At 45.9% G+C, this 16,870-nt stretch overlaps 2 protein-coding genes across 4 annotated transcripts in view; one reads left to right on the top strand and one right to left on the bottom strand.

Annotated features, from left to right (window-relative positions):
* dock1 (dedicator of cytokinesis 1) overlaps positions 1-16,870 on the top strand; it is a 173,519-nt gene that overhangs the window by 57,857 nt on the left and 98,792 nt on the right. For both annotated transcript variants that reach the window (XM_076759720.1, XM_076759719.1), the window contains exons 25-27: positions 313-419; positions 5,808-5,935; positions 8,670-8,765. In XM_076759720.1, the coding sequence (XP_076615835.1) occupies positions 313-419; positions 5,808-5,935; positions 8,670-8,765 (331 nt within the window). The remainder of the gene's footprint in view (positions 1-312; positions 420-5,807; positions 5,936-8,669; positions 8,766-16,870) is intronic.
* The window catches only part of insyn2a (inhibitory synaptic factor 2A), a 30,867-nt gene continuing 27,834 nt past the window's right edge, over positions 13,838-16,870 (bottom strand). For both annotated transcript variants that reach the window (XM_076759721.1, XM_076759722.1), the window contains one exon: positions 13,838-16,090. In XM_076759721.1, coding sequence (XP_076615836.1) covers positions 15,907-16,090 — 184 coding nt within the window. In that variant the 3' untranslated portion in view covers positions 13,838-15,906. The remainder of the gene's footprint in view (positions 16,091-16,870) is intronic.

Raw genomic sequence — 16,870 nt, 5'->3', positions numbered from 1 at the left:
ACCGCTGTTCTCGTCATTGATCTGCAACATGGACTGCTATCCTCTAATCCAATCAGATCTAGCAAAATCTATTTAGCCAGCTGTTGCTGGAGTTCATCGTGGGTCAGTTCCTCTGACGAATCTGTATTGTCTCGCCTATATATTGTTGTGTCCTTCAACCGTAGCCAGAATGTCTGAAAAGTACCTGTGTGGCTTTGCAGGACCTTTTAATTGCGTTTTGGATGATGGCTCCGAATGGGACGCAGTCAACCTGCCCAGGATGCCTGATCGGTTTGACCTTTCGTCTTCATTGTCCTCCTTCTGTCTCCGTAGCAAGCTGTTCACCGAGTTCATCCTGAAGGTTCCTCTGGGTCGCCTGGTGAAGCAGAAGCTCGACTGTCTGATTGACATTGTCCACAGCGATCTCTTTACTCATCACGGTGAGAGCATGCACGCACACACACACACACACACACACACACACACACACACACACACACACACACACACACACACACACACACACAGAGTACTCACAGCTCTTCAGTGCATGCACCTTCACTCACGATGCAGTAATATAGGCAATCACACACAGCAGCTGCCTCCCCGAGGCAGGCAGCCCGTGTGAGCCCACAGTGAAGGTCACTGGATCCCTCTTGTTCAGTTTCCTGTTGCTAAAGTCACCTGCACTCTTCTGTATCAGAATATCAGTATGTCCATCTATCCACTCTTCAAGCCATCCTCTCCTCTTTATTAAACTCTTTAATCCCAGCGTGTTTATCAGGTCACCTCTGTTCTCATTTCCCTTTCCCTGTCTCCTTCATACCTTCTCGAATAGCTCTATTAAACAAATCCTGCCGATATGAGCTGTGCGTCTCTTGCATTGTAATGAATTCCTAATTCTTTGTTGTGAAACGTCTGCTTTTAATTGTAATGTCTCTTCTTTTGTGCTTGTATCTGACAGTTGCCGCAGACACAAAGAATATTTCTAAAAGGACAAAAAAACTCAACTAACTAAACCTCAAAAACCAACCTTGTCTCATCCCAACAGCAATCAGCTGCGACACTTTCAGACAACACTTCCATGCTCTGGAACTGTAGTAATGTCAAGTATGAAGGGCAGGCTTGTATAGATGGTTAATGAGGGCCAGTCTCTGCAGCCATGCTAGCCTGCGGCATCCAGGGGACAGGCCACAACTCCGGTGGCGGTCAAGGGGCCAAACGTTTTGCTAGAGGCAGCAGTCCTCTGATGCCACGTTAGGTTAGCTCATGATTTAGAGACAAACACACACACACACACATACACACACACTGTCCCATGGTGGAAAATTAAATGCAAAGTTCCCAACCCAATAAAATGGCAACAGTGATTTAATGTGGCTGGCAGGGACAGCGCGTGCCTCAGAGCGCCGAGGAAGTGGACGACAGGACAACCCGCTCGCACGGCTGCGCTCTGCCTCCGTCATCAGCAGATGTTCAGTTCAGCATGAAAGTACAGAGAAGAAATGATGAGATGGGAGTTGTAATGGGATGTTTGTCCTACTGAATAATGTCTGATATTGAGCATAACCATGTAAATGTCTCAGCGCTCAACATAATGATCTAGTCCTTTCGTACAACATGAAATTGTGTGATTGGTGTTGTGGCTGGTTTAGTGAGTAACTCTTGAAGGGCAATGCTCAGTGCTCGCTCCTCTGGTCATTACTATTGATCTGTTGGTGTAATTGTGGACAAGCAAGCCTCCCTGATGCTTTCCAATGGCCTGCTGATCAGCAGGAGGACTTGTTGCCGTGCTGTAGATACAGCCTGTCCTGCTGCTCGGTTCACACAGCAGCTCTGTGCACCTCCAGTAGTCTTTAAGGTGCGTGTGCGTTTAGTGATGGAGAGCGCTTAATTGCCAAGTAAATCTGTCCTTTTTACATTAGGATCAAGCTGAGCTCCACTTTGGAGATGTTTTATTACAGATAAAGGCCGCCGCAATGAGCAAATGAGTCAGCCAGGCAGTTTTGAGGTGGTCTAATCAGCTGCAGTAAGTGCATATGCTCATGGGAGCCATTATTAGATGCATCCTGATCCCCGGGTGGTCCCTGAAAGGTTCCCTGCCAGCCAATCCCCGAGGTGAAATGTACCGGAATGCTCCGAGCGAATGAATGCCCAACAAGACGAGTCAGCCTCGGTGTTCAGTCCTCAGCGTGGAGTTTGTTAGCGCGCTCATCAGTATGCATTGAGTATGATCACTGATGGAAGTGTTTTCTTTCCTGTAGGCTGCGCAGTGATTAGCATATTAACTGTTGGCGTGTAAAGGCGTGCGTCATTTTTGTACTTTTCAGTCCTCGATGGGCTTATTTCTGCTCAGAATGAGACCTTTAGACAATAAGATGACATCCCTTTCTCCACGGGCCTCGCCTGCACGTTTGAAATTGAAATGCAGCGAGTGTTGAATGTGATTGGTATGCGCGCGCTGTTCCCCGCTGCAGGTGAGAACTTAATGAACTCAGGAAAGAAAGCGCTTTTTCGCTTCTTTTTTTTTTTTTTTTTATTCGGGAGGGGGGCCCGCGACGTCGTGTCACCTTCGCTGTTGACGCTGTGAAAGGAGAGAGCGGGACGGGCGCATAAATCACTTGCAAATGGGCTCATTTGAAGAGAACAAATATGTCAGCTGCTCTCCTGATCTGTGTTAAAGGGGGAAATCACTGTAGCGTCCAAAATCTGTTTGCACTGGAAGTTTGAGGAGAGCGCTCATGGCCTAGCTTGATAGTTCCAGTCTGCTTGCCTGCTGCCAGTGTGTGAGTGAAGCCCGTGCATGTCCGCGTGCGCTCACATGTCCATGTATGTGTGCGTGTTTGAGTGTGAAGGGGATGAGGATTGGACCCCTGTAAAAACAAGGTATTAAACACTCCACACAATGTTCGACGCCCTCAGATAAGAGATTTGCTTTTGTGTTGAAGCACTGGAAGATTGCTAAGCACATACACACCGATACGGAGACAACACACAGTTTTGCTTTGAGCCGTATCGGCTTGAGAGCTCCGTTCCACCAAAAATGCTTCAGTGCAGACATGGCTGTCACTTTGTGTTAGGGCTAGCTCACACGTGACAAGGCAAGCTCTTAGCGTCTGTAAGGTTTCTTTTCAGGTGTTTGCCAGTGAGAGCTTCGTGTGAGTGACAGCGCGGCCTGTCCACAATGCTGCCATCAGGCATCGGAGGCTATTTGATGATGATTTGTGGAGCTTTTTTAGTCAGAGCGTATGTCCACGCTCTGAACTCTGTCGCAGTTTTGCATTGGTAAAATGTTTGTGTTGAGCCACCACACTGAGGAGGGCTTGTGTTTGTGATAATGGGGCTTTGAGGGTGGCAGTACTTTGGTCCAAAGTGCAATAACACATCCTGGAGAGTTTGGGTGATGCTGTGAGCTTTCTTCCAGCACCTCCTGACAGAATATTCAGAGACATGGCTGTTGGATTTCCATGTCATTTTGCAGTGAGTGTGGCCCCTGGTCATCAGGGGATAAACATTCCTGATTTTGAAGACCTCCAGCCCTGTCCTGCAGCACCACACTCAGGCCAGCCTGTCGGCTCGTCACACGAGCCGCCTCCTCGTACACAGGAAACAAGAGCCATGACATTTACAGAGCGCAATCACGCTCCCCAAAGAGTGAACTCTTCGGATTTAGGTGTCAGCTCAACCTTTCATCTTGTGCCGCCCAGTTTCTTTTCTGCGTAATACGTCTGGAAATGTATGAGGTGGGTCGCGGTGAAATTGAGAGAGCAGTTTAATGATCCTTAAGAGGATAAGCCTCATGTATTTTCTGGTCACAGTGTTACCTGCCTATTGCGCCGCCATTGAGCTAAAAAATGAGAATCGACATGCAAATATTGGTGCACTTTTGTTCTCATAGGAGGATAAACTCTTTTGTTGGGTGTGATTACTCTCCCTGGCCTGCCATAGCTGCAGAGTCTCAGTCTGCAAACACCTCCGGCTTGTTCTTGATGCCTCTTGAGTGTCTTTTTTAGTGTTTCTCCACAAAAACTCTTACAGCAACCGCTCATCAGTGTCATTTTGTAACATAATTGCAAAATAATGATCGATCATTTGGACCCCATATTTAGCTGATCTTCCCTGTAATTATTTTCACATTAGGATTATTAAAAGCAATTCAAAGGGAGTCCAGCGGCTATGAGAGGTTTCCGGGACTTCTAGACAAGAATCATCGCGTAATAGATGAGCTAATTAATGCCCGAGACATTAAAAATGAAATTTCAAATTCTCCAGGAGTCTTTATTTGTTCCATTTCCAATTACTACAGAATTTATTCAGCAGCCTTTTATTACACGGCTCTGTGTGGAGCTCTGACTTCATGGCTCATGGTTAACTCCAGTTCCACTGAAAACAGCTTCTGAAGACATGGAGACGCTCTCTTCAGTCAAAGACTCTGGTCTGTTTGCTTTGGGGGCTCGTTGGGATGAAAGCTTTTCCTTTCTTCGCCCGTCTTCGTGGAATCTATCGTACAGTAGCTCCTTCAGCGAGCGGTCTGATTCATGTTCAGCACGGCGGGTCAGAGGGGAAGAGGTCACCGCAGTTCGGGCTGCTCATTATGCGTTGCATCCTGCTGCTTATCATCTGGCCTTGAGCAGTATTGGCAACCGGCAAAGCTTCATGTTTGTGTGCGATCTGATGAGTAATGAAGTTAGAATTTCGTTTTGCCCCGGCTGATTGGCTCATTAAAGGTGCGGCGTTATCTGTGGAGCAGAGAGATTGCATTGATCGTGAATTGAAATCCATCGCTGCGTGGCCAGCGTGCCTCTGATTGTTATTCGAAGGGGGCTGTTGTCTCTGCAGGCTGGCTGATTGGTGATGTTTGAACTCGCTCTTTTCTTCCAATATGACATCGCTATCGATGCTATGTGTCAGTGCACCGCATGGGGACATTTTTACAGTTTTGTCTTTCCGTTTCCTGCCTTCCGGAGGTGTTATCAATTTTTCAAAGTGGACAGAAAACTGTTATGCGATTGCTTTCCTCTCCAGAAATCTATAAAACACTCACTTAACCCCCTAACCGATGCTCCCCATCCTCTAAATTGAACCAGCCTAACTCCAGTATTTGTCCCCAGGTTTTAAACATGACCCACACATACACAAATGCCACTAAGATTGAAATCAGAAGGTTTAATAAAAAATATGATAATTTTGTGGCAGACTGCCCCCGTGAGAATACTGCCGGGCTTATCGCTGCCGTCCTCCGTGTCCAATCGCCAACCGAATTCTCTACCCTCTGCGTATGGAAATTCCCTTTTTGATGTTACCATCAACATCAGCCGGACTCTTTTGCTTGGGTTGGGTTGCGCGTTGTGTAGAATTTTAATATTTAGTTAGTGAGAAAGTTGCTGTGTTGTGCTGCCTTGACTTGCTCTCTCAGGTGCAAAGAGGGAATAAATCTAATACCGTTTCTCTTTAACATGTTCATGCTTTCTGAAGTCATAAGATCTGACACACAGGGATCAATTTGGCTATTTTTCACTCTGATCTTGAGCTATAAGTAGCTGAAGTGTTGGCGCTTTGGTAGTTTTATTTTCCCTACATGGCAGGAGGAATATGTTTTTGGCTCTGATTGGCTTTTGTGCTGTCGCCACATTCAGTTTAAATAATAAGTTCCTTCTGTGTATTGTTTTAATTTAATCCTCCGAGCTGCGAGGAAGCCATTAACGAGCTGCGTGCGTCTTCATCGGGAGCGTGTCGGCAGCATATGCTGCGCCGCCTTGCGCGATCCATCATCTGCTCCGCGTGTTGAGCGGCGTTGTCACCGTGTGTGTTTGGTGGTGTCCCCGCAGATTGCCGCGAGATCCTCCTGCCGCTGATGACGGACCAGCTGAAGTTCCACCTGGAGAAGCGGGAGGAGCCGAAGGCTTGCTGCCAGCTGCTGAGCGACATCCTGGAGGTGCTCTACAGGAAGGATGTGGTGAGCTTTTTTTTTTTTTTAATCTCCCTCAGGGGCAAACAGCAGCGTAACAGGGGGATCCAGGACTCCCTCCATAAAGAAGAAGCACATTTGGGCTGCTGTTATTTTACTGAATAGCTACTAATCAGTGTGCTGTTCTTAATTTATTTTATTGCCCTGCGTGTCCTGAAAGGAGCACATTTTACAGCGCTGTTAATTTACTAACCTGTAGAGTTGGCTGTGCTCAGTAATTCATTGCTCAGGGCGACTAGAGGCCTGCTTCAATACCATGAAAGTGCTCCAAGTACATGGTGATGAGCTGGGCTTCACCCCATAGTGGTTTAGACCCTAATCCTAACCCCCCCAACCCTAACCCCATGGTGTTTGAGAGCCAGAGTGGTCTACGTGATGATAAAGCAGTCATTGAAGTCTGTCACAGTGATCGTTATGTCACCAGTCAAGCTACTGATTCTTTTCATTTTTTCCATTTAATCACATCATTGTTTAGCTTATGAAGAGGCTCAAAATAGCCACATTTTCACCACATGTTCCCAGAACCCAAGGTGACCTCTTCAAATTGCCTGTTTTGTCTGACCAGCAGTCCAAAACCCCCAAAACGTTAAATCACAAAGTGGCTGAAAACAGCAAATGTTGCATATTTTGTCCTCAGTAAATGATTGAAAACAGTTAATTATCATCAGCTGTCTGCAGATCATCTGTACTCGTCGTCTTATTTAGCTGCTGAAGTTAATTGCGTCCACATCCCTCACACACGCACTCTCACAGACCTCACATGCACACATATAATAACACACACACACACACACCAAAACACTCAGCTGCTCCTCAAGTGTGTTTCATCCTCTTCCATGCTCAGACTCCCAGTGTCCTCCCCCGGGCCCTCTCAGACTCCCCTCGCCATTGATCACCACGGCCTGGCCTCCCACACTCCACTCCGCTCAGGATTATCCACCTCTCCCACTCGCTCTGCCTTTCACGCTGGTCTCTCTCCGTCTCTGGGTTTGCTGCTTCCTCTCCCTGCCTCGCCCTCTCTTTCATACACACTGCACACTTCCATGCTCACACACGAGCAAAGAGAACCGCTGCGGGTGCTTCCGTCCATTCGAGTTTCTGAGTTCTCAAACGACTTATACCTCGTTAGAAATGAGGATCTGATTGTATATTCTCCCCTTGAGTAGCTCGATTTTTAGCTTAGAAAAAAAAATGTCACACATGCTGCGTTTGAAGCCAATATCTGAATCTCCCTCCTCAAATAGTTTATTCTCCTTAGAGCCCCTCTGTGATTTTGTAAACGTCTGTGTGTCTGCGCATGTGCACACACCGGGAGCGTGCGAGTCCTCCAATCGCAGAAAGAGCTCGGTAAATTATTGAAGGTTTAGGTTGATGCTGCAGAGCTCGGCCTGCTCAGATGATTCGCCCCACAGACAGGTAGAGACGGCGAGAAACAGCCCGAGCTCGCCCGAACTCGCTTATAAGCAAGTCCAAGGAAAATTGGCCCGCTTATGACAACGGTGCCCCATGGGTGTTTCCCTCTGCGGAGGCAAAGGTTTGCTATGTATAAATTCATTTTGGCAGTATCAGTCATATTGGTCAGGTCTCTCAGCACAAAATGTCTTCAGAGCATCTTCAGGGTTTCAAGTTTTTGAAGAGCGGCGTGAAAATTTTCCGTTTCTTTTGATGAAGACAAACCTGTTCTTTGTTTTGTAACCTTCCTGAAGTGGCTCTCACTCTGTGGCAGTGCATTTGTAGAAAGACAGACTTAAATGTACGCGGAGACCTTTGATGTCCAGCATGTCAGAATTGAGGTTTCAGTTTGTCCTTTCAAATGTAAAACAGATGGAGCAGCCATTGTTTGAATAAGAAGTGGCCTCAGTAGGATCCTAACCCTTCTGAAAGGTCATTATGACCACTCAAAGTCAAGAATTGACATGCTAATTATGACAAAATTGCATATACAGGATAAAATAACACTTTTCCAGCCATTAATCAAGACCATAACTCATGAACAGAAGGCGAGACTGTGACCATGTTTCACATGTTCAGATCCTGAACTGGTGACACTAATCTTGGGCGTCCACCTTGAAACTGTGCTGATTGTTCAGACCTTCTGTGCTGCAGGGTTGAAGATGTGTGTGAAGCCTCCACGTTTTACAGTTTGTTACTTCTATGCAGCAGCTTCCATATTTGAAGCATTGTATTCCACAAGCTCATTGATCCTGCTGATATTGATCTTCAGGTGATTGTCGTTGCACCATATGATGAAGCTCTCTGTCAGTCCTCTGCACTCCTCTGGAGAAGCAGTCTCTCAGTGAAGACAGCATGTTTCTCACTGGAAATGATTCACTATAATCATACACGTCACTATAGTGATAACCTCCAATTCACCAGAAAATACACTTAATACCTTTGATTAAACTCTGCACTACACATATTATTTGAGTGCGGACAGACGTGGATGGAAACTGTAACTGGTTGGCGGATGAGTACAACCTCAAGGCGGTAATTCTGCTTTCTGCCTTTAATGCTCTCAACGCAGCTTTATGTGCAGTATGACTCATGCAAATAATGTCTGCTCTGTCGGACGTGTTTATAGGCATTTGGGGAAATGAAGGAAACTTGGAACTGAAGGAGAAACAGCAGGTTGTAGGAGGATGGACGCACTAAAATTTCGAGTACGTGTCATCACAAAATAAGCGTTTGAATGTCCTGAAGGCGTGTCTGTTGCTTCCTGCAGGGTCCCACCCAGTGGCACGTTCAGATCATCATGGAGAAGCTGCTGAGGACTGTCAACAGGACGGTCATTTCCATGGGCCGCGATTCCCCTCACATCGTAAGTCTGTCTGATTCTCTGCCCACAGCTCGCTCACGCATGCACACACACACACACACACACACACACAGGCACACACACTCCAATTTAGAGGCCCCTGTACCGCAACCATCTCAACTCCCACAGGCCCACTGCAACTCCAATCCCATTCTAAAGCTATCATTAAAGGTCAGGTCTGCCATGGCGGAATGCTTTCACACGACCTCCATCGAAGAGCGGCTTGATTTGCTCATATTGTTCTCCAGCCAGCTGTTTGTGTGCCTTCGGTTTTGCTGCTTCATGATTTATTTCACGTGTGCGTTCGCCCGTCTGTGTGCGCGATCCCTCGCTCGTACGAACATTTCCGATTCTCGGTGCTCTCATCAGTCAGTGTGTAAATGTGCTGTCTGCCTGAGTCCTGAGAGTCCAATAAATGTCAACTTCTGTATTCTTTGACTTGTTCTTCTGCATCCTGGTGATGCTTTTATTCATTAGAGCTGCATGGAGCCTGTGACATAGAAACATATGTGGTTTTTACACACAGTTTTATGATTTAGGTTCCTCTGAGGGCACTTACAGCTACTTTTATAGCCCATTTAAAAAGAGGTAAGAATATACTGGAGAATGGGGGAGTCATATGATTCTGAATGATTACATTGATACCGTTAGTGGTTGGCGTAGCATTTATTCCCCTCCTGTCTCGGGTTATTTATGGCGTGTGTGTGTGCAGGCACAGCGCCCTTCTTCGTCTGTGGAGCAGCAGGAAAACGGCATCACCTGTTTAAATGGAGGCTTATCGGCTTGTTTTAGCAGTCGCAGAGCCACACCAGCAGAGAGTGATTTAATCAAGCCAACTGTAGCCAGAGTTATCACACACTAATCATCCGCTGTGTGTTTGCGTGTTATGTCACAGGGGTATGATCCGTCCGCAGCACTCCTGCTTTGTCCCCTGTGTCCTCCTCCTCCTCCTCCTCCTCTCTTCTTCGTTCCTCTCTTTCTCTCTCACGTTTCCTTTCTCTCTCGGTTGCGGTAAAGTGATTTTGTGTCGTCGAGATTCTCTTTATTCCACCTCCCCCTCTGTTTAGAGGTGTTTCAGTGCCGCACCAAGCCATGTTGTAACAGCATAAATGGGGAGCCCTGTGCGGTATAAGATTGCCAGCATTGCATTACATAATGCAAAGCTAACGAAGCTGCGAGTGGAGCTCAGGCCTCCCTGCTGCCCCTTCTCTCCCAGCCAGCTGCCTGGAGGGGGTCTAGGACTTCCACTTACTCTCCCTCTCCAGCTCTCCAGTCTCTCCTTTCTAATGCCAGACATACAGGCTCTCCATCGTCCCGCTTGGCTCGTGGTCAGAGAGTTTGGAAAGTCGGATATGGAAAAAAATCCAACTTGCGCCAGCTGCCTTTGCGGCTCACTCCTCGTCCACTGCTGCCATTGTTCCCTCTGTCGTTTTTCACTGCTGAAGGGCTCCTTTCATCACGTATTTCACATCTGGAACTTACCTTCCACTTTGTCTAAAAGGCTATCAACACTCAGGAAGACAGCACATGCAGGCCTTCTCTCTGCTGTATTACACTAAGTGCATCCCTTTCAGCGTCCCTCCCCGCTGCGGCGAAGGTGAAATGTCGTCATTGAGTGGCTGCTGAATGGCATGAAGGCAGACCGGCCTCCTTCTAATGAAACTGCTCTACCCATGACCTCCTGTGGCCCTTATTGAAACTATTAGCTTAGTATACATGTGCTGCAGCTGCCCTCTGTCTTACTTCACTCCCTTATACACAGCTTGCCTTTCTGTCCCTGCTGACCCCTGCCTTTTGTCAGCTGCTGCCTCTATAGGTAGCCAGCCGCTGTACTTGACTGCCTTGACATTTCTAAGTGTGTGCATAATATTTAACACTGGTGTGCAATGTCCTTTTACCCAGTGGGAGTTAGAGGTCACATCAAAGCTTTGTCTTCCCGAATGCACTGCGACTCTTTTACTCACTCACGTCTCCAAATCACTATTTAGTCATCAATAAGGAGGGTGTGAATTTTTAACAGCTATGAGACCCAGTTAGCGCTACTAGAAGTGTCGTCGCTTTCTAATCAGAGGACTGCTGTTGCTACCGCTAGGTACTGCTGCCTACTCTGCAGGCAGATTGCGCGCTGCTGCTCACACAACACCGCAGCCAACCACCGACCTTGTTCTTGTGAGTGGCAGCCTCTTACATTTAGATTTATGCATTAACGTTCTACTCTGTCTCCCACCTCTCTCTCCCTCTCTTCTCTCTCCCCTCCTCTCCTCTCTCCTCGCTCCTGGTGGTGGTGGACACTGAATGTTGATGAGAATGATCACAGTGACGGCTTGGGGGCGTCTGTTTTGTTGTGTGTTGTCACTGCAGTGCTACGCCTGTTAGCAACTTAGACACAGCATCGCCGCACATTTGCCTCGTTGGACATCCCAGCAGGCTGCGTCTTTTATATTCATGTCCACCCTCACACAGGTTGAGATGAGACCTCGTGAATACATTTACTTTAGGATGGTAGCAGAAACATTTTGGCTGTCCCTGCTGAAATTACCAAGTTCTGCCTTTATGCCCTTGAATTACATTTCCTCTAGTTCAAGCGTCAGGATGAACCCTGCAGAAAGACACCGAAAAGAAGCTGCAGCTGGAGAAATCAGCGTGTTACAAACCTGTCTTCTGCAACAAAAAGCAGTGAGACAAGCCTTTGTGTTTTTCTTATTCAGTTACATTAGCCACACTGACCTTTGTGTATTTTGCACCTAAACACTTAAAAATTTAAAATTCGTCATGTATTATACCTAAGAGACAAGCATTTGGCTTTTCACTAATGTTGTCTCAATGACCTCCTGAACTTCTCTTAGCTGTAGTTTTGAGGAATAACCGACAACAGGTTGTGTGGAGGGTTACTGTTATTGTGATTTTCCTGCAGTGTGCAGAAAGAATGAGTGGAAAGCTGCAGAGCAAGGACTCTGTTATTGATTGACAGTATGGGGCTGACCGACTACAAGGGCTGGAGCTCATTCTTTGCTGCATGCACTCACTGACCGAATCCGCTGCAACAAAGCCACCTCAATGTCGTCTGTTCAGATCAGAGTCCTCTCCTGCATCTTAGGCGCTCTGTATCATCGACTCTTTTTATCTCTCTGTGTCAGTTTCTGTCTGAATATTTCTCTCAGCATCTCCTTGCTTCTCTCTTTCCGTCCTCTCTCTCCCTCCCCCTCTCTATCTCTCTCCTGCTGGCCAGACTGCTGCAGAGCTCTTACAGAAGAGAAGCATAGTGAGATATGGCACTGCATCATAATGCTTCAAACATGCACTTATCACTCACTCGCTGCACCTCTCCTCTCCTGTGCTGAAACTTTGACTGAGCATTCTGTCGGGTTTGTTGACCCTGCAACAGCTCCGGTCAGACGTGTGCTCGCTGTCGACGCTGTGTGAAAACCGCTGGGACTCAAGCGGTGATGCTCACCGCCTTCAAACCGCAGGAGCACCGCAGTTATGGGGTGTACGAATGCAAGATGTGAAGGTGCAGTTGGTGTCTTGTTTGGACCCACAGTACTGTGCGACCTGAGGGAAGACCCGTGGATGTGGCCACAGAGGAGGCAGGTGCGGTGCTGCCCTCGAGCAACATTGGTTCATGCATCCATTTGAGGGGTGACTCTGCATCTCTGGGGCATTTACTCAGAGCTTTGTCCCCAGTTTACCTCATAGAATCACCTCATTGCTGGTTTACACCAACACCGAGCAGGTGCACGCATGCACACCAGTGGGCGAACGTGCTCGAAAGTCCATAGATTGCATTAAAGTAAGGCTTACTGGGGCGAGAACTGTGCTGTGAGTGTAAGCTTTGTATCAGAAGCGGCTTGTAAGGCAAGTTCCTGCACCAGAAGCCCTTTGCTGCTTATCCCTCTGTTGTATTCTGCTCTCGTGTTGTGCCACCTCACTACATCAAAGAGATGCAGGGCTGATTCAGGCAGAGTTTCTTCCTTATCTCCTGCTTTTCATCACATAAGATTGCAGAGTTTTTGCATTACAGAGTTTTTCCAAACTAAGCCTAAGTGAAGTCCTAAATGACGGGGTTGCTTCACCCAAATGACAAAAAAGCAATCCTTACTTATCCCATAGAAACAGCTGTGCAGACAGTTGTACTTTTCTTCACGTCAGGTTATCTGATGACGCCCCAGTGCAGTTGAAGTTAATGACATTTTGTTTGTGGTGTGCTGCCGGTCCAAATGGCCTTGAAGACTTCAGTGTCCAGGATAAATGGGAGAGATTCCAGTTAAATAGTAGCTGTGACTAATGGGGACAACAACTTTGGGAACTTGTCTAGTATTGAGCGAGAGCGCTGCAGTCATCAGCGACAAAACAGGCTTCAACGTGATCCCTCCGGGTGTTAACGCGCCGTCAAAGTACGTCCACTAAAAGTGTTTGTTTTTGCCACTGACAGCCTCAGATTGTTATTCTAAGAGTCTGGAAACTATATTGAAAGGATTCCTAAAGAGATAGACCTTTTTGTTAAAGAGTAAAATCCTTTTTGTCTAACCAGATACAATCACCATATCGCTCTCGCCAAAGCCACCGGACTCCCTTTACAAAACCATTGATTTTATCATTGTAAAATACACTTCGTTCAAACTCAACAGAAACAAAGTACGACTCAACAAAACCCTCTTGCTTTGGCTTTCCACTCTTCCGACAGTCACCACCAATCAGTTTGGCTTAGATGTGTTAGATGTGAAAATATCAGGAGGGGAGCGAGGGGGATGGGACTCATTATGGCCAGCGAGATTTAAATACGTTGGACTTCAGCTGTCCTAGATTATAAAAACAACTGTAATTACCAGATAACGGAAACCCTGCTTACAGCATTGAAAAAAATGCACTTGAAAAATTCAAATGCAGCCTAATTTAACAGAATTAGTGACACTGACTGCACTCAGACTTCATAATCCACAGCTACATAGCGTGAGATCTCTTTTTCGTCATCTGGGCGAGCCAACCGTTGCCCTTAATGACAGTGACGTCCTACAGTTCTACTCGCTGTGCTACGCAAATGATGCTCGGTCTCCCTCCAGGCTTTGAGAGCTCTGTAGATGTCTGTTTTTATTTTTCATATTTTGCATATTAAATATCTTTATTTTTTCTTTTTTAAAAAAACAGTAGAAAATACACAGTATTGCACATAATAAATCAATTGCACTTCTTTAAGGTACAGATAAACATCTACTTCTCTCTTGATGCTACAGCGTAACTACTGAAAGAAACCAACCCGGCATGTACAAGAGTGGAGGTGTGAATCACATGTAGCCAACAGAAAGCAGCATGTTGGAGCTCGTGAAAGTCAAACCAGTGATATCTAGTAGTTTGCAAGGTATTGTTGTGACAGTAGATAAAGACGTTTCTTTTATGCCCTTGAAACCACTTTGGCACACTTCCTGTCTTTTGGGGCAGTGTTTTTGGCTTTGAGAGCGACTTCTGTTTTCTGCTCCTGCAGGACGTAATGTTTTCTTTTCGGTATTGGCTGCTTTCCCACTCATTAAAATGGTATTAGCCCTATCTGATGCTATACAACATATATTTATATATAGTAAATGCAAATATTATTTTGGCTGTACATAGTATTTCAACCCTGTATGGAGTCACTACATGAGTTTTTATTTTACAGTCAAATAGATGGGAAGCAATGAGCATGAGCTAGCAATTTTTAAAAAAGGGGGCAGGAGAGGAAAAAAACCAACTTTTTGTAATTCTCTTTAAAAATTGTTTCTTTAAAAGCTAGAAAATATCCTGCAAAATCCGAGGGTTGTAAAAAGCATGCGAGGCTACACGCCTGCCACCCTGCACTGTAGAAGCCCTGGTTGTGATCAGAAGTGGCACATTCAGTCTCTCTGGCTTGGTTTTAGTGACGTTCGCGGTAGCTGATGCAGGATACTGCAGCAATACAATCATAGCTATCTTCTGTTACCTCTCACATGTGCTAAGAACCGCCGTTATTTATTATACTTGGTTTTGTGACTGAAACAATAAAGGATCTTTAAACTTTGTTTTCTGTGTTGAGCCAGAACTCTCTGCAGTTTCACACTTATGAAATTTGACTATATGGATTCCCTCTTTTCTTTAGGGTGTTGGGTTTCAGTCAGTGAGGTTAGTAAGAACAAAGTTTGACGTATGAAAAGGAATTAATAATCGGAAATGATCGACCTCCTTCGCACTGTAGTGTTTGAAATGCACAGCCCCCTTCACAGCAGCTCAAATAAATATATTCCACTAAACCTTAAAGTGAATGTATATAGATATATATATATATATATATGTATTTATATAGAAAAAAGTACATTGACGTCTAACTTTGCAAATGTTATTAAGAAAATAAGTGTTATTTATTCATTCTTTACTTCAAAGTCAGTTGATTCAAGGAGACATTTTAGCGATGGATAGAAAGTTGATCATAGAATTCCAATAAACATCTGTCACTTCTTTGTCCTTTAGGTCTCTTCTTTTAGATATTATGAAAGTCTTCAACCTGTCAGGGTTAGTAGGTGATCTACATGTGTGAGTTAATACTCAAAATAGTTCTTTTTAGTTATTCTGGAGAAAATGTATCCTGAACAGTGTTAATTGTGCTTTGCAGTACGGTGATATGCTGTTGATGTAGACCTCAGAGCGTTGGGTTGACTTGCCAGCCTCTCCTGGAGGCAGGGAAGAAAGACAAAGTCCCGACTGGCGAATAGAAATGTGACGGTCGCTGAACCATTATCATAGGATAGGAACCCCGTAGGCGTCAGCTAGAAAAATATATGCAAATAGAGGGAAATCAAATTCGTCATCTCACCTTTCTGATCTCCAAGTATGTTGCCCTGGTGTGATTTCACACCCTGTTTGAAGAAGTTAGTTCAAAATAACTCTGAATCCATTTTTGGTAAGCATGACATTTTGAATTTTCCATGGAATCCACTCTTGTGTCCCGTTACACATCCTGTCATCTCTGAGAAGGGGGTTCAGTATCCGGTGGTGGAGCTCTCCATTAACACTGGTTACCAGGTCTACAAAAAGCCAAGTGACAAAACGGAGGACGATGGATAAAGCAAACAAGTATGGACGTCCGGACGCGCGCATTAATCCTGCGCGTCGTGAAGGGGGAAGAGACGGTCCTGTGTGTTCACAGGAACCAAAGTTTCCAGCGAGCATGCTTCTTGGAGTCAGCTTTGGACTTGCGTTTCGGGGTGGAGGTGAAGGCCTCCTGGGGGTAAGGCAGGGGGGCGAAGTGGCCGTCCTCCGTAGGGCAAAGCCTCTTCATCAGCGGCTGCAGCTTGTCCTCCTGCTGCTTGAAGTCCAGCTCCACGCTGCAGCAAAGAAACAGACAGGCATGCAATCAGCTCAAACTGTGGTTCAATGCTGCGTGCAGCTGTTAACGCCACCTCGTCCAGTTGCTGTGAACAATGCCATAATCTGTCACACGTTTCACTGGACAGCCTCCCTGTTTTCTGATTTTCCTACTGCTTTTAATTTGCTGCTGCCGCTTGCTGTCGTGAATGCAAACCAAACAGGATCATCGCCGCTCACGTTAAAGCCCACGAGGCAGCGATAATCCCTCCCATTTCCACTTTTACGGTAAAAGGTTTGCAGAATTGATCAGAATGAATGAAACAGCATTTCTCTAGTAATTCACAGCAATAGAATCAGGAGTATAGCACTGCCATGTTATTGTACTGATTAAATAAATGTTGTGCAAATGTGAATTGAAAAGGGTGAATTAGTCATGTAGTTCAGGTACCAGTTATTTAAAGTTTCCCTCCTTATTATTTATTTTATTTTGAGTCAGCCTTTATTTCTTTGAACAAACCTGGTCATCATTTGAATGCTGGCTTTTATTCGACGCTTCTACCGTGTTTATTCATCCTTCATAGACTCTGCATCCACTCCGGCTTTCTTTCCCCTTCGCGCTTCTTGTAATGTTGACATGTTTTGACTTCTCCACTCCCCCTCAAGCCATTTTAAGTATCTACGTTGTGGCCTGTTCTCACTTGACCCCTGCACAAGCATCTGTCACAGCACTGCTCAGCCTGGTAGGGCGACCTACATTCCACGCTTACTTCATCACTATTCCCAGTAAAATCTCCCAA

Source organism: Chaetodon auriga, chromosome 20 (assembly GCF_051107435.1).
Source record: "Chaetodon auriga isolate fChaAug3 chromosome 20, fChaAug3.hap1, whole genome shotgun sequence".
NCBI lineage: Eukaryota > Metazoa > Chordata > Actinopteri > Chaetodontiformes > Chaetodontidae > Chaetodon > Chaetodon auriga.
Note: the sequence above shows the minus strand (reverse complement) of the source record. Positions and strands in the feature narration are given on the sequence as shown.